This window comes from Orbicella faveolata, unplaced genomic scaffold (genome assembly GCF_042242905.1).
Source record: "Orbicella faveolata isolate gen_17 unplaced genomic scaffold, um_ofav_v1 contig_25, whole genome shotgun sequence".
Lineage (NCBI taxonomy): Eukaryota > Metazoa > Cnidaria > Anthozoa > Scleractinia > Merulinidae > Orbicella > Orbicella faveolata.
Window position 1 is genome coordinate 6,188,395 of NW_028301553.1, and position 23,178 is coordinate 6,211,572.

The 23,178-nt window shown below is 39.5% G+C and overlaps 1 protein-coding gene across 1 annotated transcript; it reads right to left on the minus strand.

Annotated features, from left to right (window-relative positions):
• Positions 1–82: 82 nt before the first annotated feature.
• On the minus strand, positions 83–20,049 carry LOC149108727 (uncharacterized). The gene is made up of 8 exons (XM_089293823.1): positions 20,032–20,049; positions 19,689–19,905; positions 18,345–18,646; positions 17,300–17,440; positions 3,266–3,594; positions 1,375–2,520; positions 557–824; positions 83–139 (listed from the first exon to the last, which is right to left on the minus strand). The coding sequence occupies exons 1-8, from the start codon at positions 20,047–20,049 to the stop codon at positions 83–85; spliced, it is 2,478 nt and encodes an 825-aa protein (XP_089149949.1).
• Positions 20,050–23,178: the final 3,129 nt, after the last annotated feature.

A 23,178-nucleotide genomic window follows, 5' to 3' on the forward strand; every position in this document is an offset into this window, starting at 1 on the left:
CTTTCTATTGTAGATTCGGCCTTGAAAGACTTCAGGGGCCAAGTAAATCGAGTTGCCGCAAAGCGTACCGGTTATTTCGTTTTCATGCTTGGCTACTCCCACGTCCGGCAGCAACTTTCACCCTTCCGTCGGGTGTCAGCTACACCAAATACAAAATATATCGATCAATACAGGGCACGTTTTAAAAATCGCACGATTAAGTTCAAGTTAAAGTTTCAGGTTAAAGTAGTAACTCCAATATCCTTCACAATCTGTTCAATGTCTGTAAGTATCAGAGTTCGTTAAAGCCGATAAATTGATTATAGAAATGGAACCTGACTTGGCCCCAAGGAAGACACGCACTGATGTGATGCATTGCGTTTGTTGTGATGCCAAAACTCTTGATATCATCATTTTTGGTAGCAGGAAGGAGCTGGTAAAAGCTTAGGGGTTCATTTCGCTGGTTGTACTCTGAGTGTTTGCAGTGTATTTTTTTTGCGCAACCGCTAAATTAGAGAACTAATCAAAAATGTTTAAAAGTGGATGTAAAAATCATCATTTCAACAAGTCAACTTACCAAAACATTATCCAATTTTAAATCTCGGTGAGCAAATCCTTCACCGTGAATGTACCGCAAGGCATCCAAGATATTTAGAGCCCAACCTGATACCTTCTTCATGACTTCCTCCTTAGGCAATCGTGCAGGGGCGTCCTCCGGATGGGACATCACGTGAGACCTGAGAGAACAGCTGCACAGCTCCAGGATGATCATCACTGTTGTTCCATTTCGACCATGCTGAAGATTGGTTCCGTAAAATTTTACAATGTTTGAATGACTCAGTTGTCTAAGGAAAAGAATTCAAATAACCACATAGTTTAGCAAAAAGAGACGTTACAGCAATAAACTCAGAGTTGTAACTCGTCCATTTCTTACCATTTGACATAAGACGTGACGTACATGTCACCTAGTGTATGCATATATGTATGGAGTGGATCTATATTATTCCCATATATGCGAAAATATGTCCACGTCACTAATGGCTTGCTGATCAGGCCAGGATGAAAGATATTTCATCGCCACAGCAATAACATTAACAAGAATCAACAAAACGAGTTTTAAATGAAACTGCAGTGCTGTGAAAACGGCCTTTTACACCCGTCAATGTAACCTCTTCCCCCAACCCCAGGGATAAGAATGGGTGTAGAATTATCTTGGCGAAGGGCATGATAATTTATACAAGGAACATGTCTTCAGCAGAGAGCGGGCGTAACCGCTTGTAACCTAAGCGCATTTTAGAACTTACATGTACTCATTCGAAAACTGGGAGGACAAGGTGGACATTTACAATCTATGCAACGTAACTTGACGATTTCGTTTTCAGGATATTGTTTTACCTTAAAGTTCGCTCCTCGTCAGCGAAATACCAAACGTTATTAGACGTGAGTGGATCTCTGTACCTCTTTAGCGCAACCTCAATTTCTGGCTGTCCTTGGCGAGAAAGAACACCTCTGTACACCGTAGAGAAGCTGCCATTTCCAATAATGGACTCCCGCTTCTCATCGCATTTCAACTCTTCATCAGTAAAATCTGACTTCCTGACCTCATTTAGATGGTAGACAGTTAAGCTGCGTTGCAACAACTTGATCTGTATCTTCAAAGGTTCGTAAACTTCCTGGATCTCAGTCTTGCTTCTTTTGTCTTCCAGTAGTTGCCGGTACAACTGCTCGTCGCCTTCCCTCAGTTGAGGTATCTTCTCCTTGATCTGTTTCAGAAACTGCACCGCGTCTTCCAGTTGTGTATTGATGAAAGGAAGCAGGCGGTCGTGGGTAGCAATGACTTTAAGGCATTTACGTGATCTCTTTGACATATAGCTACATGGATCATCGTTGTAGCTTTCCAGTTTAGTTCTATATTGGGCCTTCTTCTTTATTTTGGCGCCAAGGTTACTGAAAACTCGAGGAGAACTAACCACCACAGATCCCAAGCCTTGTCGAAGCCATGTTGGCGCAGTACTTTTCCGGGAGTTGCTTTGTGTCACACCTTCGTCCTGTGAAACGTCTGCTTCGCTCTCGTCAAGGAAAGCTTGTTCTTCCACTTTATGGATATCCTCTGCCATTACATGGTACTTTTCAATACAATATTGGATCAGCGAATCCTGAGCTTTTGCAAACTCGTGTTCGTCATCTTCCCATTGCTGAACGAACTGTTGTGTTCTCTCCGAAATGTACTTTAGTGCTTCACTTTTTGTCTCTTGCCATGTCGCCGAGGCTGCTGGTACTTCATTCTCAGACCAATCGCAAAACTCCTTGATAGTTTCCTCTGATTTGAAGTGCGCTGCTAGCTTTGCTATGATCTCTTGAATTTTTTGTGACTGATGCTGACTCAGTTCACTAAATCTACGTTCCTGAGAGCTTTTTAGTTCCTGCATACGGCTCATCACTCTTTTGATCCTTTTCTCTGTTTCTTGATGTGACATTTCTGCTGACTTTAGTGATATTCTGATTTGACGGGAGACGTGCTTAAGGAGATCCTCAAGCTTTCTGTTGGATAATCACGTTAAAACATGGCATTAATAACTACTTATTACACGAGAGTGAGGTCTTGAAAGGAAAATTTAACACCAAGACCTTGCTACCAATTCGGTAGGCCCGAGTTTTGAGATTTTCCCGTAAAGACAGAACGTTCGAGGTTAATACGTTGTTTATTATATGGCTTTTTGTTTTGGTTTTGGGGTGCCGTAATCGACCCGTGTGCATTACGGGAGACTAATGCCCTAGAAATAACGGATCAGAGCGCGCATCATATCGGTTACTAATACAAGCCATATAACAATGACCTTGAAATTACTTCACAAATCCCCGTTTTCGAGCTTTCCACGAAAAAATATCAAAACTAATTTAATTGACGGAAAATATCTGGACCATTTTCATCAAAGAAGCCTTTTACCTCAGAAGATATAAGGTAACGAAGAAAAAAAACATTAATTCCAGTTACAAAAATTGGAGGAGGCAGTGGCTAATCGAACACTTAACTTCAATTTTAATAGCCGGAAGCTACAAGGTGAATTACTGAATTAGCACTGGATAAGACGATATAGAGCATCAACGCCAGGGCTGGGGAGGCGCACTGAGAAAATAAAGTGTGTACGTTTTGCCAAAAACGCAACTTAACTAATCTGCTCAGGGTTTCATGATCGAGCTCAATTTTCGAGCACACATGCAAATGATGAAGTAATTAAATTAAATTTATTATTTTATCTTTCTTTTGTATACTTTAATTTCTCACCGGAAATACTTTTCAAGATTGTTCTTCATGGATGACACAACAAGATTATTGATTCCTGCGATTAAGTCATTAAAATCTCTTGTGATCACACCATACGTCTGAGCCAGCTGTGCAGTTTTGCACGACAAATAGACGATCTGGGATTTCGGATTTAGGTTACGAAGCTTCTTCGAGAGCTTTTCGATTTGTGCTTGTTTCACTTCCTCGCGTTCTTCCCTTTCAATCAGATCCCACTTGTTAGCAACAAACAAGGTACAGCCAGTGAATAACGCAAGGTCCACCGCAGCATTTTCCTTGAGCTTTTGAGCGTAGGTGAGTAACTTTTCTAGCTGTTAAGGTAAACAAAACAGACGTGTACAAGTTAGCTAATCCAAACCAAAGTAATGATAATTCAATCTTGATCATTGTTCATCACAAAGATGATGATTACAATACAATTACGCGCTCGTACAGTTAGGAAACATTTTATTTACGACGGAACAATGTAAGAAGGAGTAATCGGTTGGCCGATCGCCCTGCTATTGGTCCTGTGGTAAATTTTTCGGGTTATTCCTCTGACCTAAAAAGGCAGCTTTTCCCCTTGACAGTTGAATGAAAGTGGCTGAGAGCCACGGAACTTGGAAAATAAATTATGAAAGGGTGTAATGAGGCATTGCTCATTAAGGAGCTACTTGTGATGTGAGGGCAGTCTAGCTTTCGAACAAGCCCATCAAGCCTTTTACCACGCAAGAGTGTGTTGTGTTATTTGCAAAATGAAACAGTTCAATGTTAAGAAACTATTTGTTACTCGGGCCTACCTACACGGTTTACATTATATGCATCTGTACACGTTTTCCTAGTGTTGTAGTCAACAAGGGCAAGATTATTTTGTTCGGTCAAAAGTGATGTATAGACTAGGAGTAATGTCCAATGCTTGCTTACAGCCAGCTCTAAGTTGGCTTAAGATTGTTCGATGCAAGCATGGATTTCGTTCTTTGGTAAAATTCGAGAAAATCCTTCGTTTTAAGGTGGCTCATAATAGTTTCCAGCACTTAGATTTTGTGGGTCATTATAACCACTCTTTATCACTTGATGCTACAATCATGGTATCAAAAAACTGCCCAATCATTGGGGAACACATTGTTATCATTTCCATGACACAATAGGTTACCATAGCAACAGTATGACCAGCTAAAAACACCCTTAATTACAGCTTCAGGGGCCTATAATCAAAAAACGGCTAGGCGAATTTTTTTTATAGTATCAAATTTTATAAGCATGCTAAGACGCAACTTTTAGCAAAGTTTCAAAAATTTCTGTACATAAGGTTCAGAGCCACCTTACAAGTTTTGAAAATTTAAGGTGGCTCTGAACCCTATGCACAGAATTGATAAATAGTGGTTATAACAACCCACCAAAATCTAAGTGCTGGACACTGCTGCCACCTTAAATTTAGCTCTTATTAACCGAGCAGGAGGTCTGTATGGGAGAATCTTGACCGAAGTCGTTAGTACAGACCGAACGCAGTGAGGTCTGTACACATGACCGAGGTCAAGATTCTCTCATACAGACCGACTAAGTTCGGTTAATAAGATGTTTATTATATGGCAAACAAGAACAATTTCATTCGTTTAATGTAACTGGTTAGTAGTTAACTAACATTTTGCTTGTGAGCGGCGGTGAGCGGAACTTGCCAAAGTTTGCTCGTCTTCTTTACATTTTTTCTCATTAGGCTTTTTGGCACTTCGAGAAATAAATATTGTTAGAAGATAATAGTCAATATTTGCATTTTAGTTTGCAACTTTTTCACCGCAAAACATTAGCGGTCTAGATGCCGGTCTAGATGCCGGTCTAGATGCCGGTCTAGATGCCGGTCTAGATGCCGGTCTAGATGGGAAAATCTAGACCGCGCTCAATACCGATTTCAGCCCATCAAATTCGAGAATTCGGTAGTTTCCAGTCCTTGTGAGACACAGCCATATAATAAAATTAGTTATTAATATCTTTTAAATACAGTTAACTAGAAAGTTGACCAAAAAGTGAAGATTGGGATCAAGATAAACAGCGCTTTTATAGGGAACGTAGTTTTTTTGTTTGTAGTTTTTGCCATGATGCTGTTACAGCAGTGGGGTATATACTACAAAGTTCAGTATGATAACACCAAAATTTAAGAATGAAAATTCAACAGGCTGAAGTTGGAACACAGTATTAGGATACACAGCTCATGAATCAAGTTTAAATAGCATGGATTTTTGCCAAGTGATATATGAGACGATAATCCATTTCAGTCAGCTTTAAAATAGTTTGTATATTGTACATTGAAATTTTGTGCCATTTATAGTGTCGAGTTCGAACACTCGCTTGTAACCCTAATATAAGGACTGAAGTTAACTGTTTTTCCATAAAATAGTGAGAGTCCATTCATAGTTTGTGTCCAAACGCAGTCGTTAGAAATTAGTATATCGAGCTGTAAGTCACCTCGCAACTCCATTGAGTCCGTTAAATGACATCATTTCTTAATAGATCCACGAATGATGAGAAACACTGTCATCAAGACAATTCAGTATGTGGGTAAATCGTGCAAACTCCACTTGAACAAGCTCGACAACGCCACGAAACTCGGCTCACTTGAGCCTCCTGTGCTAACTACCAAGCGCTTCAGTACGTAGGAATATAATTGATACTTTCACCTCCAGTAATCCGATGAACAAGTAGTACTTAACAATTATTCGCCAGAGGCGAAGTGAACATTGGAATCCTAGAAGTGACTCGAGTTTCTTTTTCCTTTTCTTCTTCAGTGTTTTTCTTTTTCTGTCGAAAAATCACTTACCGAGAGGTAGCGCTTGTCTTTCCGTTTCTTGCGTTCAAAGAATCGTCTGGGGCTTTTAATCTTTCGTTTATATCGATTGCTTTCGAACTCACAATATCACGTAGGTTTGTGAAGGAAAACCACAGAAACTTTTTCTAAATCGAATCGCTAAGGAAGAACCATAAGTTTTTTCCTTACAATGAAGAAATCGTTTCACCTTCTACCTCTCGAAAATAACTAACTTGACACGGTGCAAGCGACTGTAAAACGGCCTTAGACGGCGGATGTTCGAAATCCGGGGAGGGACTGGGGACTCCTATATGTAAAGGTCGGGGATGCTCGTCGTCTCGGGTACAAATAAAGGATTCTGGTCTCACTTAGGGTGTTGATGACAAAAAGTCACCATTTTTAGCTGTCAAGGTATCCTTCAGGATAAACTCGATGAAATAATAATGAAAGAAACGCTCTCATTTCATTTCTGTTCTTAGGTTTGATATTCGCTGGTTTCTGGATTACATGAGTCGGGTGTACAAGTGCGCGCGGGATCCTTTCTTGAACAGTGGCTAGTAATCGAACCTATCCCGTTTTAAGTGGTATCTTTTAGGGGTCTAATGAAGCTCAAGCAACGCCCACATTAGTCTCCTTTAGGAGTTAAGAGCAAATGTACACAAAAATAAAAAATAGTTCGGTGAGGCTTGAAAAATCGAATTTGCCCTACTGTTGCATATAAGTAGGCCTTAGTAAAAGTAAACACGTTCTGTAGTTTTTTTTCTTCAAATATCTTGGTATTTCCGAGAAAAAGGACATTATCGATTTCACGTCCAGACTCAATCTAACGAGTGCTTACTGGGCTGAAAATCGACCATTTTCATTCGATTCGCATTTCCAACTATTGAGCGCAAAAAAGTTGTAATACAACCAACTTAATGCAGAACTATTCCTTGTCCAAAAGAGCCCAGTTTTAAGAATATTGGATTAATCCAACTATTTGGCGGTAAACAAAACCAAAGTGTTCTCTAACGATGAGTTCGTCAGTCGGTGAAAAGAAATGTCATTTTGACCATGCGCCGTGTCTCGGAATTCCAAAAGATTTTAGATTCTAACTACACTAGGATAGGTCTTTCAATATATGTAAAGTTTAGTTTGGGCAAATGATTAGGCACTCGTGAAAAAATTATTCAAATCACACACAAAAAAATTAAAATAACGCCAGCAGTCGAATGCGTGACCAAAAGTGCTACCATTGTTTTTGTCATTAAATTACTTCAATTCGAAATATCACAGGAATATCAGCACGACTTAAGCATAAAATAATATAAATATGTTTACCTTAGCTGAGTTATCATGTCTTGACTATCAAACAACATTCCCGTCCTGTCATTTTAACGGTGGTCCATTAGCTTTGCATAACCTGTATGCATTCGTCTGGTGAATTTGAATCCCCCAAATCACTCAGTATAACCAAGTTCCTATTTAAATGTTTCTACGTTTTCCGTTTTGTTGTTCGGTACAATCATTCAACCTGCTTTCAGGCAGAAATCCCCAGTAATTAGCAATAACAAATAAGCCGCCATCTTCGATCGCTTCGCGTCTCTTATTTGCAAGGAAAAGAGGCTGAACTTAATCATGTCACTGATGCTCTACGTTCTAACAATTACCCCCAAAATGTCATCTCCAACATTCTAAAGAAGATATCTTCTACTCGGCGCACAAACTCTATCCCAGTACCTGAGGAACTTGTTTGTATGTTTTTCAAATGGGCCACACCTTCCGATTCCTCTAGTTACGCAGTCCTCCCCTACATTAATGGAATTTCTCAGCCTCTAAATAGACTTCTTCAAAAACATGATATTCGAGTTGTCAGCAAGCCAGTCAAGACATTACAACAGGAGTTTCCCTCTCCTAAATCGCGACCTCCGATTGAACTTCAACCAAATGTGGTTTATAAAATATCTTGTGCCGACTGCCCATGGAGTTATGTAGGCGAGACTGGCAGATGCTTCGAAACGAGAAAAAAAGAACACATGAGGAATGTGATGTCTTACGAAAGAGGTTCCAACATCGCTAAACAGGCTTGGTCTTCAAATCACTCTATTGACTTTAAAAATTCCCAAGTGATTGATAAAGGCTTTTCACGTATTCGTAAGACGCTAGAATCATGGGACACCGCTTCGACAGATCATGCAGGTAACAATTCAAGGCCGCTCCCCAATCAATACTCCATTCTTTTAAAAAAGAACAATTAGTTCATTAACACTTATATTTTTCCATTTTAAGAATGGCTGACTGTTAGGATCAAGAAACGCCGGTCAACGTCCCATTTGACAAATCGCTCATATTTTGCCCAAAGATACCCTTAGGTGACCTAATTCTAAAAATCATATTTAAAGGTTTCAGCGAATTTTTATTTTTCAGAAATTCGCGAAAATTTGAAAGCGCGGTCAAAGTGCGGTTTTTCGTGTAATAAAATGACCGAAATAAGGTGCGAGGACGAAGCGCTGCTTAAGTCTTAAAATAAACTCAATTGACTTCAAACTTCACACAAATGTGGAACAACCACTCTAATTTATTCCTCGCTTTAAACTAATCTCAGATATGTTGATATAGTGGTTTTCCGAACCATTTTAAAAACAGCTATGAAGCGTGTGAAAAATAACGGCAAAATATAGGTCATGTTTAACAGCATAAAAATGCGTCTGGTACCTCACTTTCCGATTATTTTACTTTATAGCCTTAAAATATCATTATTAAAGATACACCATGCCTAGTTTCATGCTCGAACTCGCAGTATTTCCCTTTGTGAAAAACGAAAATCTATGTCAATGTGTTGGGCGCAAATAACACAATAATTATGCACGAACCAGAGACAAATCAATTTCAATGGCGAAAGTAAAAGCCAATCACTAATTAGAATCCCGTCAATTCACTGCTATCAGTAGAAACATAATGTCCACTGCATAAAAACTGTTTTTAGACGTTTTCGAACCATTGCGCGTTAACTTTGTTTAATTTCGTGTCCGCCGTCATGTCTAGTTTCTCATCGCGTGTATTTCCTTAACGTCAACAACACGTGAATGGTTGTCATAACAAACGCAAGAGATTTCCTGGAACCTTAATGTTTTCGATTCACCAAAACGCTTTAAGTTCGTTAAGACACAATAATGGGTCAACTTGGAATGCTGTTTAGCATCAAGGACGTTAAAGGACTGTAAATTAATCGAGTTGAAATATCTTGAAGCAAATCAAACTCGCGCCCTTATTCTAATTTGGTAAACAGCCGATCTCCGTTCAAGTTCAAGAAGTCGAGAGGTTAATCCGGCAATGTATTACTGGTACAACAACAAAATCAAACCGAGGTCATCAAAAGTGTAAGTTTAAAAGTGTAGTGGCAAGTTCCAAATAAATTTCGCCTATATAAATTGGAAACAAGATGTGAAACGGTCTGACCCGAAACAAATAAACAAAATATTAATAGGACTAATTTAACCCGAAAATGTTACAGAAAACATACCTAAAAGCCGTCGATTCCCCTCGATACCACTCCGCATTGCCTTAAAGAGCCCAAGCTTTCTGCTGTAAGAATCAGGGGCCTCATGAATCTGTATTTATTATATCGGCAACCATGCTGCGTGGCTGATATTCGAGACTCAGTAAAACTTGTCACACAACCGTACGAGCAGCCCAGTCACGCTTTCACTGCTCTTGCGCAAATGTTCAACATTTCGCAATTTACATAAACCGACTACAAGTTTAAAGTAGTGACAGTAGATTAAAATGCGCTTTTTAAAGCTGTCCTATCGAGGAACAATTATTTCTTGTTTTTGAATGGCTCTTAGTTGTAGCTACAGTCGGGGAGTAGGGGGGGGGGGGGGGGGGGAGGGGAGAGGGTATTCCCGGAAATTTCGGATATCTGTATGCCGTGGAAGATTAAGTGGTCTCCAGCTCTTAACACCAACACTGAAACACTAAATGATTCTCGAAGTATCGCTGAGTCAATTAACCGTTTGCGCGCATATTGCATTGACCGTGGACAGGTGGAAAAACAGTTAAACCGGAAAAGCCTGTTGCACATTGTAATTTAGCGTTGTCCAACACGCAGTCGGTCTGGTTGTAATGTTAATCGTATTTGAGAGAATCTCAAGTTTTCTTTCGACACATACTGGGGTGACATACTACTCGATGGGCGTGGCCGGAAGCCACGAGTCAAGTCAGTCAATTTGCCATGCTTAACCGAGAAGAGTGATAGTGAACCACAAGTGGAAGGACTGCAGATTGTCCCTACGCTTTACCCTAATAGGCCTATGTGTTATTCTAATGAACTGATGTTGAGCTCGCTCCAGGGGGGCGGTGAGATGAGAGACCCTGGGAACGAGGCTGAGACGATTCGGCCGTGAGTTTTTCCTCTAAAATGTCTTCCTCCTCTTCTTCCTCCCCTTCTCTACAAAAATTTAACGATCCTCCCTCTCCCCCCCCCCCGCCAGAGGTGTTTCCTAAATACTGAAGAAGCCAAACACCGACAGCTCCTAAGAATACTTCCACCAAGTGCAGTCAGTAAAATACTTCAGAAGCGCCGAGTATGGAGCTTTTCCGCGCAGAAGTGGGAGAGGTATATCTAGTCCCATGCCTTCGCACCCGCACGGTAACATAGACAGTTTCAGGTTCTTTAAGTCACCCTCCATCGCCAAGGCACAGGAGTCTTGCTGGTCGTGTATCCAAAGGATGCTGGAGCTGAAGTATTTCTACAACTTCCTTTGCCCGACTAAAATTTCTCTCCTCTTCAGATGCCTGAACATGCATCTCATCAGGATCACTTTGGCGCATTGCGGCACTTAGGTGAGAGAAAAACTAGCACCTGAAGAAGACGAATATTATAAGGATCCCGGGCACTGCGCATTCCCGCGCCACCAGTTCGGCGTCAACCTTTCGGCCTGTCGTTTGACCAACGCGGAATTTTGCCATAAGATACAACTGCTGCTTGTCACTGACTGCCCTGAGAGCCCAAATCTTTTTTCAAGCAACGAGGGCTTCCTGGTGACCTATTGTGGCTTTGAGTTAAGCGCCAACGCCTGCTCCAAGCAGGGTTTGTAGCACATTTTGGCTACGTCCATAAGGGAATAGCTCTCCAGGGACTGAGTACATTTCTCCAGCGACAAGTGCCTCTCTAAAGTAGAGCCTATAAAAGACACGAATGCAGCTGCCTTGAAGACATTGGTTACTATCCATGGAAACCTCAGCAGACGCTTCCTCGGTCACACCCGTTGATAATGGCACTGATGTTAAGGTCGCAGTCACTCCTCTCGGTTAAGCATGGCGACTTGACTGACTTGACTCGTGGCTCCCGGCCATGCCCATCTAGTAGTATGTCACCCCAGTATGTGTCGAAAGAAAACTTGAGATTCTCTCAAATACGATTAACATTACAACCAGACCGACTGCGTGTTGGACAACGCTAAATTACAATGTGCAACAGGCTTTTCCGGTTTAACTGTTTTTCCACCTGTCCACGGTCAATGCAATATGCGCGCAAACGGTTAATTGACTCAGCGATACTTCGAGAATCATTTAGTGTTTCAGTGTTGGCGTTAAGAGCTGGAGACCACTTAATCTTCCACGGCATACAGATATCCGAAATTTCCGGGAATACCCTCTCCCCTCCCCCCCCCCCCCTACTCCCCGACTGTAGCTACAACTAAGAGCCATTCAAAAACAAGAAATAATTGTTCCTCGATAGGACAGCTTTAAAAAGCGCATTTTAATCTACTGTCACTACTTTAAACTTGTAGTCGGTTTATGTAAATTGCGAAATGTTGAACATTTGCGCAAGAGCAGTGAAAGCGTGACTGGGCTGCTCGTACGGTTGTGTGACAAGTTTTACTGAGTCTCGAATATCAGCCACGCAGCATGGTTGCCGATATAATAAATACAGATTCATGAGGCCCCTGATTCTTACAGCAGAAAGCTTGGGCTCTTTAAGGCAATGCGGAGTGGTATCGAGGGGAATCGACGGCTTTTAGGTATGTTTTCTGTAACATTTTCGGGTTAAATTAGTCCTATTAATATTTTGTTTATTTGTTTCGGGTCAGACCGTTTCACATCTTGTTTCCAATTTATATAGGCGAAATTTATTTGGAACTTGCCACTACACTTTTAAACTTACACTTTTGATGACCTCGGTTTGATTTTGTTGTTGTACCAGTAATACATTGCCGGATTAACCTCTCGACTTCTTGAACTTGAACGGAGATCGGCTGTTTACCAAATTAGAATAAGGGCGCGAGTTTGATTTGCTTCAAGATATTTCAACTCGATTAATTTACAGTCCTTTAACGTCCTTGATGCTAAACAGCATTCCAAGTTGACCCATTATTGTGTCTTAACGAACTTAAAGCGTTTTGGTGAATCGAAAACATTAAGGTTCCAGGAAATCTCTTGCGTTTGTTATGACAACCATTCACGTGTTGTTGACGTTAAGGAAATACACGCGATGAGAAACTAGACATGACGGCGGACACGAAATTAAACAAAGTTAACGCGCAATGGTTCGAAAACGTCTAAAAACAGTTTTTATGCAGTGGACATTATGTTTCTACTGATAGCAGTGAATTGACGGGATTCTAATTAGTGATTGGCTTTTACTTTCGCCATTGAAATTGATTTGTCTCTGGTTCGTGCATAATTATTGTGTTATTTGCGCCCAACACATTGACATAGATTTTCGTTTTTCACAAAGGGAAATACTGCGAGTTCGAGCATGAAACTAGGCATGGTGTATCTTTAATAATGATATTTTAAGGCTATAAAGTAAAATAATCGGAAAGTGAGGTACCAGACGCATTTTTATGCTGTTAAACATGACCTATATTTTGCCGTTATTTTTCACACGCTTCATAGCTGTTTTTAAAATGGTTCGGAAAACCACTATATCAACATATCTGAGATTAGTTTAAAGCGAGGAATAAATTAGAGTGGTTGTTCCACATTTGTGTGAAGTTTGAAGTCAATTGAGTTTATTTTAAGACTTAAGCAGCGCTTCGTCCTCGCACCTTATTTCGGTCATTTTATTACACGAAAAACCGCACTTTGACCGCGCTTTCAAATTTTCGCGAATTTCTGAAAAATAAAAATTCGCTGGAACCTTTAAATATGATTTTTAGAATTAGGTCACCTAAGGGTATCTTTGGGCAAAATATGAGCGATTTGTCAAATGGGACGTTGACCGGCGTTTCTCGATCCTAGCAGTCAGCCATTCTTAATGTATTCTTTTTATAGTTCCACCTATTTTTGTATATATTTGTATATATATGTATATATTTGTAGTTGTTATCTTTTCCATCGAAGGCTGTAGTCTGACAGCCGAAAGCTCTGAAAGTTTTAACTTTATATAGCCAGTGAACGTTTTTTATAAATTTTTAAAAGTAACTCTGTTTGAAGCTCTGAAATCCCGACCCTCACCCTTATGTAAAATATGTTGTAACGCACCGGTCTCGGATAAACATGTTCAGTCAAAATGGGGGCCTTTCAAACGTCTTCAAAATGGAAACCCGAAAGTCACATGTGGAATAAAGCTTTAGAAGTTACTACTGGCTTAATCAAACGACACAAATAACACAGATAGAATGACACATCCAATAATACGTACATGGGACTTGAGACAGTAATTGTTTTTCTTCAAAGTCGGATATGAATACTGACAAGAAATCCAGGGAAAGGATCAGTTTGCAAGATTCAGGATACTACAAACCGAAGTAGGTGAACATGTTATTTTTATGTGTATGTCATTTATACTGCGTGGTAATGCTGACGTTTCGAACTGAAGTATTAAATGCCGATATGCTGATGATACTTTTGGTCACGCACTCGGTAGCTGCTGGCGTGATTTTGTGTCTTTTGTGAACGATTTTGAATAATTTTTTGACGAGTGCCTAATCATTTAGTAAATGGTTTGATCCCAGGAGTATCAGTAGTTCGTATAGTGTGATCTTCCGGGTGATGGTAGTTCTGAAAAGAACTGTTGTCGGTGACTGACGTTTCGACAACCTGAGCGGAAGCCATCCTCAGAGTCAAGTGATTAGTTTTTGTCAGTCGATGATGTTATAAGTCTGGTCCGTTGAACATGATTGGTCAGTTTAGCCATGATGGTATTTGCTGAAAGACTCGCGTAAAGTTTGTCATCAGTCATTGGTGGGTTTCGATCCGTCTATTGCTAGTCAAATTGGTCAGTCGGTTTTTGGTCCGTCTATTGTTAGTCAAATTAAGTCGGTCTGTTGGAAGTCCGTTTGTCGGTTTCGTTTCCGTCATGGGTAAGTCGTTTGTAAGGCGCCGGTAGTTGTTGACATCTGTTAAGGACGGTGCCTACTTTTTTTAGTGCGCATATTTTCTGCCCATCACGCAAGGCATGGTTTAAGGTAATTCCTCTGAAATAAAAATGACAATATATTTTTGTTCAAACTTTGTCCACTGAATATTTGTCATGTGATAACTTCAATTTTGAAATAAAAAAGGGGGGTGCCCATGCTCATTAAGGAGCAGTGACGCATTGAAAATGCCCCATTTTGGCATTATTTAATGCTTATTATAAAAACGCATTCCCAGTAATTGTAACATCTTTGTAAGCCCGGACTCATAAGAACACGCATTAAACTACAGTCAATACATTGTGTCGGACACAAATAAACGTTTAAGTTTGATTCAGACAGAAAGCTAAATCCTTGATTAAAAATTTGAACCAAATTTCTTGACGTGGTTACCGACTGCAAAATAGAAAAGAACACAGTGTATCTGCTATTTTTCTTATTTAGTCAATTTTCAGCAATAGAAATTAGATCAGTCTTTTCTCACGCAAAGCGTATGATTAGTTGATTACAACGACTGGAAAAAAAATTGGGGTGCCCATGTTCGTTGGTGAGCTAGAGCCATTTTTCAACTGACAGAGCTCAATATAAAGGCAAATCCGCCATGTTTTCAATATGCGCGTGCACAAGCGCGCGCTTATGACGCCATAAATTATGCGCAGTAAGGATGCGCAATGCAAATGTGAGGAATGACCTTAAGTGCCACGCGCGCGCTGGGGTTGACATTGACGCAATCAACTACGCTACCAAGTACACGACTAAAGCAAAGCAAAATTTTCATACTGTGACCAAATCTAGTTTAATGAACCCGTACTCAAACCAGGAACACCAAAATAGCAGCATATCACCAACCACTAACTGTTAACGTCTTCCAGCTGAAAAGCTAGCTGTTATCTGGCGAAAATTATACTGAAATCCAACTGTAAACAAGTACCTGCAGATGGCGTAGTGCGCGCGCAAAACAAGTGCGAAATACGCAAATGTTTTACTTACAGGGGATGTGACAGGAAAAAATGTAACGGGCACCGTAAAAGTTTTCAAAAAAAGATCAATGACTTTAAAAAACGCGTTGTTACCCCCACATTTTATGTTATGAAATGGAAGTGGCAAGCCTATTCAACACGTGATTAGTTTTTGGTTGTGACCAAAGTATTAAGACTGTATTTTGGCTGAACCAGAGTAAGGCTGTCAGAGACGCTAAAAGCGCTATTGCAACGATTTTGTTATCAAAAACATGCCAAAAATGGTTTTTATGTTACCATTTACCATGTAGTTTTAAGACCTTTAGAAATGTGTTTGCTTTTCTGTTTGTAAAGGAGATTTCGAAAGAAATTTGCGAAGAAATATCCTTTCCTTCTTTTTTCAGAAAGTGCTGATGCCAGCATTTTTGTTGAGATTCATGGCTGATTATCTGGAAAAAATGCTTGGCTACCCCAATTTTTCTTTGTGGATTCCAATGGCCCTCGCAAAGATCTACTTTTTCGGCGTGGTCCTAACCCGGCGCAAAACCCTTTGTATTTAGTGGGAACCGTCCTTAAGTGGCGTTTGTTCTAGGTTAATGTACCAGCTTTCCAGAGTCAGTCGTTGAAAATAGTTTGTACTGTAGGTTAAGCACTGAGCAGAGTCCCAGTCAATGTTGTGGTTTGTCAGTTGATGATGTACAGGAATGTGATTGTTGGCATCACCATTTCTCGCGGCTCGTTTGTGTTCAGTGAGTCTCGTGTTAAGGTTTCTGCCAGTCTCACCAGTGTAGGAAGCCTGGCAGTCAGAGCATTTGATCTTGCAAACTGGTCCCTGTCTGTTGTTAGGTTCGTCCCTGTCTTTCTCGTTGGTTAGTAAGTGTCGTAACGTAGTTGTAAGTTTGTGGGCTACACGGATATTGTAGGGCTGTAGGATCCGTGAGATGGTCTCAGAAGTACCATTAATGTAAGATATAGTCACTGTAGAAACAGGCGTTCGGTTCCTATTCGTTGCGTCAGCTTCAGTAGGTCGGTAAATGTTTCGTCTAATAAAGTCAGCGTTGTATTTGTTTTTGTGAAAAACACGTTCAAGGTATCTGTTTTCGTCAAGTAAGCTGTCCGGTGTGTCACAAACTAGTTTCGCTCGTCTCGTCAAAGTCTTTATAGTCGTGGCTTTGTGTGAAGTCGGGTTGTAGGATGATTCGTCAAGTAATCTGTCGGTATGCGTCCGACGTTTTGCCCAAACTAAACTTTACATATATTGAAAGACCTATCCTAGTATAATTAGAATCTAAAATCTTGTGGAATTCCGAGACATGGCACATGGTCAAAATGACAATTCTTTTCACCGACTGAGTAACTCAATTTTGGAGAACACTCTGGTTTTGTTTACCGTCAAATAATTAGATTAACCCAATATTCTTGAAATTGCCCTTTTTCAGACAAGGAATAGTTCTGCAATAAGCTGTTTGTATCGTAACTTTTCTGCGCTCAATGTTTGCGAAATGCGAATCGAATGAAAATGGTCCATTTTCAGCCGATTTTCAGCCCAGTTGGGACTCGCTAAATTGCACGAAGTTGAGTCTGAAGGTTAAATCGAAAATGTCGTTTTTCTCGGAAAGACAAAGCTATTTCAAGGAAAAAACTACAGCCTGTTTGCACTCTTGCTAGGGGCTAGCTATATGCAAAAGACGAGTGGACTTTTCGGCTTTGAAGGAGCAAAATGACATCTCTTGCAAAAAGATCCTGTCTGTAGCTTAGAAGGTCGCCGGTCGGGTGTGACGATGACAGTCATCAAACCGTTTTTGAGGGGAAAATGCAGCAAACTATTTGTTACTGTGAGCATCAAGGCAGTTTAAATTTGAACCGTGTGGTACATTAAGCAACGTCAATTTGTTTTTTTTTTTTGCGAAATCCTATATTTATAAGCGCGCACCCTGTCAGACTGAATCCCTCCAGCGTTGTAACTGTTGATCACATACATGAAGCAGAAGGCACGAGGCAAGTAGTTGAGGACAAATTCGCTCATCACGTCACTTTCTCCAATTCCAGGGCTATCAACTATCATAATGCCCTCCTGAAAAGACAATGAAAATCCTCGGTTAGAAAAGGTATTTAAAGGCCAGTGTGAATCCTAAGTAACTTTACCGATCCTCAGACGTACAAGTAAACCCAAATATGTGCCACCACCGAGAGGATGTGCGCCGCTTAACACACTCGCATATATTAACAGTGTGCCTCGCTTCTCCTCAGTCCGTTATGGTAAACATTCAATAACATTCTTAGACCCGTATCTCTGGTCAAAACTGAACCCATGAGGCAAGCAGCGAACGTCACTGAACAATTTTAAAAATAACATTACACAAAGAGGCCTTACCGTTTTCATTGAGAGCACGTACACAAAGTGTGTTATATGCACTACTTGATGAAATTATATACATATAGTCACAAATACTTTTGTCATGATTGTAAATAGATAAAATAGTAGTTTTGCTATTTTTGGTATTCGTAAGGTAGTTTCACTTTCGGATGAAGAGCCATTTGATCTATTGTGGAAATGCCGAAATAAAGTCGTTATTATTATTATTATTGTTATTATTATTATCATTATTATTATTATTACTATTAAGTAGATTAATAAGTTTTACGTTCTTACCTTGAAAAAAGTTTAGTATGTGTAAAAATTTATATCTCTTATTCATTCATTATTATTATTATTATCATTATCATTATCATTATTTATCATTACTATTTATGATTTGAGTGTCCGCTATTAGTTATTGAATTCAGTTGTTATTTTCCTTCAAGAAAACGTACTCGTCCCCCTCAACTATTTAAATACTATCTAAATACTTAGTCCCTTAAATAAAGTTCCTTCATTCGTTCGTTCGTTCGTTCGTTCATTCATTTGTGTTCTACAACACATCGTCATTTCCTAGTCTAAACATTTTTATCTACGCATCATCTTGTCATAATATTACCTTGAACAATGGGTGTGGAAAGAACAATTCTATCTTCGTGTAGGGTACTTTTTCTCGACCGCTCTTCAAGCTGACAAATTTTTCGATCTGCTTCTTGTAGGATTCTTTTCCATCTGTTACCAGTTCCTGGAACATTGGCTCACGAGTCTCTGTACCAGTTTGCTTGAAGTGCACGCCAATCTTTGGCTTCTGGCCATATTTCATCTCGCAGATTGTTGATGTTGTACTCAATAGTGCGTATGGTAGAAGATCTTCCCCGAGAATCAGATTGATGACACTGCTTTTACCAGCACTTGTTTCACCTATTCACGGAAGGTATAAAAAAGCATTAGTACATGCACCTCATCATGATCTGTCGGACATTGTAAACTTTTTTTTTTATACATAAGAATACTGCTTTTCCGGCCCTACCTGAGTATTCTTAAATTTCTGCCGATTTTAGGCTGAAAATATTCTTGTGAATATTCATAGATTATAGCGTATGTAATTTCGTTTTTCGAATGTGCTTGGTGTCTGGATAGTGTTAAAGTAATTTTGGAGCCAGCCTGCGGGCATTAAAGCCTAATATTATGCACAAAACTTCTTGCACAAATTTTATCAGCTTTTCTATTTTTCTTGCTTTTTGGCTAGTTTTGCCGTTAAGAGAAAGGACGAAGTTTATAAGGTCTAGTTAAAAACATATAACTGTATTGTATTTACAAATTTTCAACACGCAAAATTGTGTTCTTTTCAAAATTCCAGCCTCGGGTTTATTCTTAAGATATTCTTAAAATTTCGCAAAATTCAGCCTGGATTTTGTTATAAAATACATTCTTATAAAAAAGAAGTATATATTAGTCCATGGAGATCGCCTACGTGTGGCTGGTGTTTGAGAAGATTTACCGATAAAAAAGAATGTATACATCTATACAATAGTCTCGATTAAGTCGATTGATTGTAGCTCCAGATTTTCTTATATTTCTGCCGATTTTAGGCTGAAAATATTCTTGTAAATTTCATAGATTATAGCTTATGGCATTTCTTTTTAGGAATGTATTTGATCTCTAGATAGTGTTTAAATTGATATGAAGCCCCTAACTTCTTGAAGAAACTGTTATATAAGCATCGAACATACGGCTAGTGCTGTTTTCGTTGCTTTTTGGCCAGTTTTTCCGTTTAAAGAGAAGGAAGAATTGTAATTGTATTGTATTTACAAATTTTCAACACACAATCATATTCTTTTCAAAATCTCTGCGAAGGGTTTATTCTTGAAATATTCGTACAATTTTACAAATTTCAGCCTCGATATACTTATAAAATGTATTCTTAAACAAACAGTGTAAAACAGAAGCTGTATCATCTCACCTGCAACAAGTACAATGTATTGACCTCTTGGTTTGAGATCACTGATGTTTTTCTTCAAAGTTGTTTTGAAGTCACTGTCTCCTAAGCTTTTTTGTAGCGTTTCTATAAAGTCAGTTTCCAGTTGATCCAAGAACTCCTCCGTTCTGATATAAAGCTCCAAAAGCCTTTCACGTTTTTCAGCATCTGACTTCTTAGCTTCCGAAAGGATTTGATATGTCTGTAAATGAAAACAGAATGAAAACAACAGTGGGATAGCCGGGATCTGTATCGAGATGTCATTACACGAGCGACAACAACTAAATTGCCGCTACAGTGGTAAGTTTTAACCCTTAGTATCACCTACATCACATACGCGTATCATGGTTGCAAATACAAAACTAATTCATCTTCGAGGGCATATCGCTTTAGATTTTGTCAGTTGAGCCATAATTTCGAGGTTTGTAAGAGTGCTGCTTACCTTCAATCACATCAAGAATATTTTCGTATGCAAGGTTTTTAAAATTAATATTGGTTTCTGGATCAAAATTATCGAAGAAATTACGATCAATGATGCAACAGAATAAGATCATGTAATACATGACGATGTTTTAATCAAATAGGTCTTATTTAATGAGTTGAGAATCAGAACTAATGTGCCATTGAATATCGTTTGCCGTAGGATCTCTTATGTAATCTTACTATTATTGACATTGAAATAAGCTTACTGCTCGAATTGATAAAACAACATTAGACTTTATGTCACATTTATTAAGGTGAAATGTTTTTTCTTACATCTTTTACCCTAAACTCTTAACTAGCCAACCAAACCTTCCGATGCTAATCTTACCATTAGCAGTTTGAGATTGTAGGTTCATCATGAAATCTAAATTTGTAAAAAGGTTCGTTGGGTCAACCTAACAATTACTCCTTTTCCCGGAGGAGTTTAATTTCCCCCCAAAAAACTACTGCACGTCTTGCGCGCTTGTGTTTAAATCAGCGAACAACTTTCAATAAATGTAGGTTCTTTTAAATTTCGTGGGAAACTAGAACAACAACTTGACTCAGTGCTTGTCTAATATGATGGCGATGCATGTATTATGACGTGAGTAACATGTCGCGTCGATAACTGGGACGCGTACGAGGATTCTAGATGGCGAATATGTAAGGTTTTGCAACAAAACATTTTTGTAAATTTCATAGTGGAGTCGCTTGAAAATAAACCAAATTGTCTACGCCTAAAAGCTAGTTCTATTTTAAAATCAAAAGCAACTTTCATTGACCGTTTCAATTCACTACATATAGATTCAATTACATTCGTGGAAAACTACTCTTTACTTCTGGGAAACAAATTCAGTCTAAAATCAGCTTCATTGTTCAGGCGGTTCCGTCGGTAAAAAAATAGTATTTCGTTAAATATAAATCATTGTATTTTGTGCGGCAACAGTATGAGGAAAATGCATGTCTGCCTCTAATCTAATGAGGCGTCTCGATGCACGACTGAATCCGCTGGCTGAATTAGCAGCCGACAGTGTACACTGTTCACAAATGGAATAACATAAAATAAATTCTTCAACTTAATCCCGATTTGAATGGCATTTTTCACTTTCTGGTAGTTCACTGAGGTGTGTCAATATTTTCTCCACCAAAAACAAATGACGACTACTCTAGCCAATTAATTAAGTATAAAAGATTCATCGCAAAACAATCAATAAACTACGAAGAAAAAATGGATCTACAACAGGAGCCATAATCGGGGACGGAGACCGTAAGCGCGCGCCATTTCTAGTATTGGGGTTGTCCCCATGATATGGGACAATAATTCTATTTTTAGAACAAATTACGCCATCGCCTGACGCACACGCGCGTACATGCTGCGAGGATTTTTGCGGATGTCGCGCGGGGGAAATGGCGTCCGAAATTCCCGAAATTTTGTCATGTTTTTGGCCCACAACTCAACGCGTTTACGTCTGTTGGAATTTTGCTTAAGTAGTTTCGTCGTAAGCTTCTCCAGTTTGAGTGAAGTAAGACAGTATCGAATTTAAAACTTTTGCAAACTCGCCAAGCAAACAGAAACCATAAGAAACTATCAAAAACAGGGTTTGGTTATGATTAAGCATTTTTTGGGAAACTCACAAATCAACTCGATACCCAGAGTAAAGAGTTTTCTTACATAACTTTTCTTCACAAAACAAACGAAAAACTGACGCGTACAACTAGCGCGAGCAGATATTATTCATTCACAGCGCGAAAAAAAATAAAAAAAACTCACCTTTTCCATTAGCTCAGAGCATAAAACTACATATAAGAGTCCTGGTTCTTATTCCCTGCCTTATTCCCTGCCATCGCTGTGAAAAATCTGCAAGAGAATCTCGCAGCTCTCACCATTTGATCACTCAACGTGACAACATCCGCGCGAGAGCCCCCGACACGTGCGCGGTTCCGCGCGGATATATGACGTCAGGATGGCGCAATTTGTTCTAAAAATAGAAAAATTGTCCCATATCATAGGTGCGCGCGGATCCCAAGACTTACGGTCTCCGTCCCCGATTATGGCTCCTGATCTACAATCAATCGACCTAGTCGAGACTACTGGATATATTTATATATACTAAAATTTGCTTCGTATTAAACTATGCAGGAGTGCAAATAATTGCAATGCTGCCGGTAGCTTTCATGGAAGTTCGAAGCGCTGCTAAATGGTTTTTTTACTGTTGCCAGCTCTGCATCTCATCCAGTGTTTTTAATCCACTGCACGAAATACCAAACGCCTTCATAGCATCAAGCATTTCCGATAGATCGTCGAACTCACCCAAACGTTTTGCCAATCGAACACAATCTAAAATTCAAAAATCGAACAGTTGTACAATCGAATCTAATCGAACTCCAATCGTTTGATTGATTTGGATTGGGTCCGCAGTCGAACTCTAGATTGATCCATCCTTTGGCATTCCAAACCGATTTCATTTGGTTTCAAACAGGGCGTTGAGGTCAAATAGGTCTGTGTAGGATTGAACTTCAAAGCACTTAAGACAATAAGCATTTGACTTAATTTAAAATGTGTATATATTCTTTGCAGTTGGGTCACTTAGTTCTAACAGGGAAATCTCTCAGTTTACAATTATCTCATTCTAGTAAGACTGCAGTGCTTATAGATATTTTTATTACCGGTTTTTTTCGATTGGTTCAATTTTTCCAATTGGTTAGGTAATCGAACTCGCCCAAAAATGTCCAATTCGATTGTGTTCGATTGCTGGGGAAATCGGCAGTCAAACAAATGCGTGGAGTTCGATTGAATTTTCATCCGGTTTTGTTCGATTGACGACGCCGAAAATTTAACCAGCAAAGGGTAGACATTTCACTTTCGACATTTCTTGCTCCCTGATTCTAGACCTGTGTACCAGGGGATTACATCATGGTTCTTCAGAAGGGAAGTTGACTGATCAAAGCAGAGATTTGTTTGATAGGGTTCCAGCCTTTTGATATCAATGTTCGGGTAAGAAGAACACCGTTT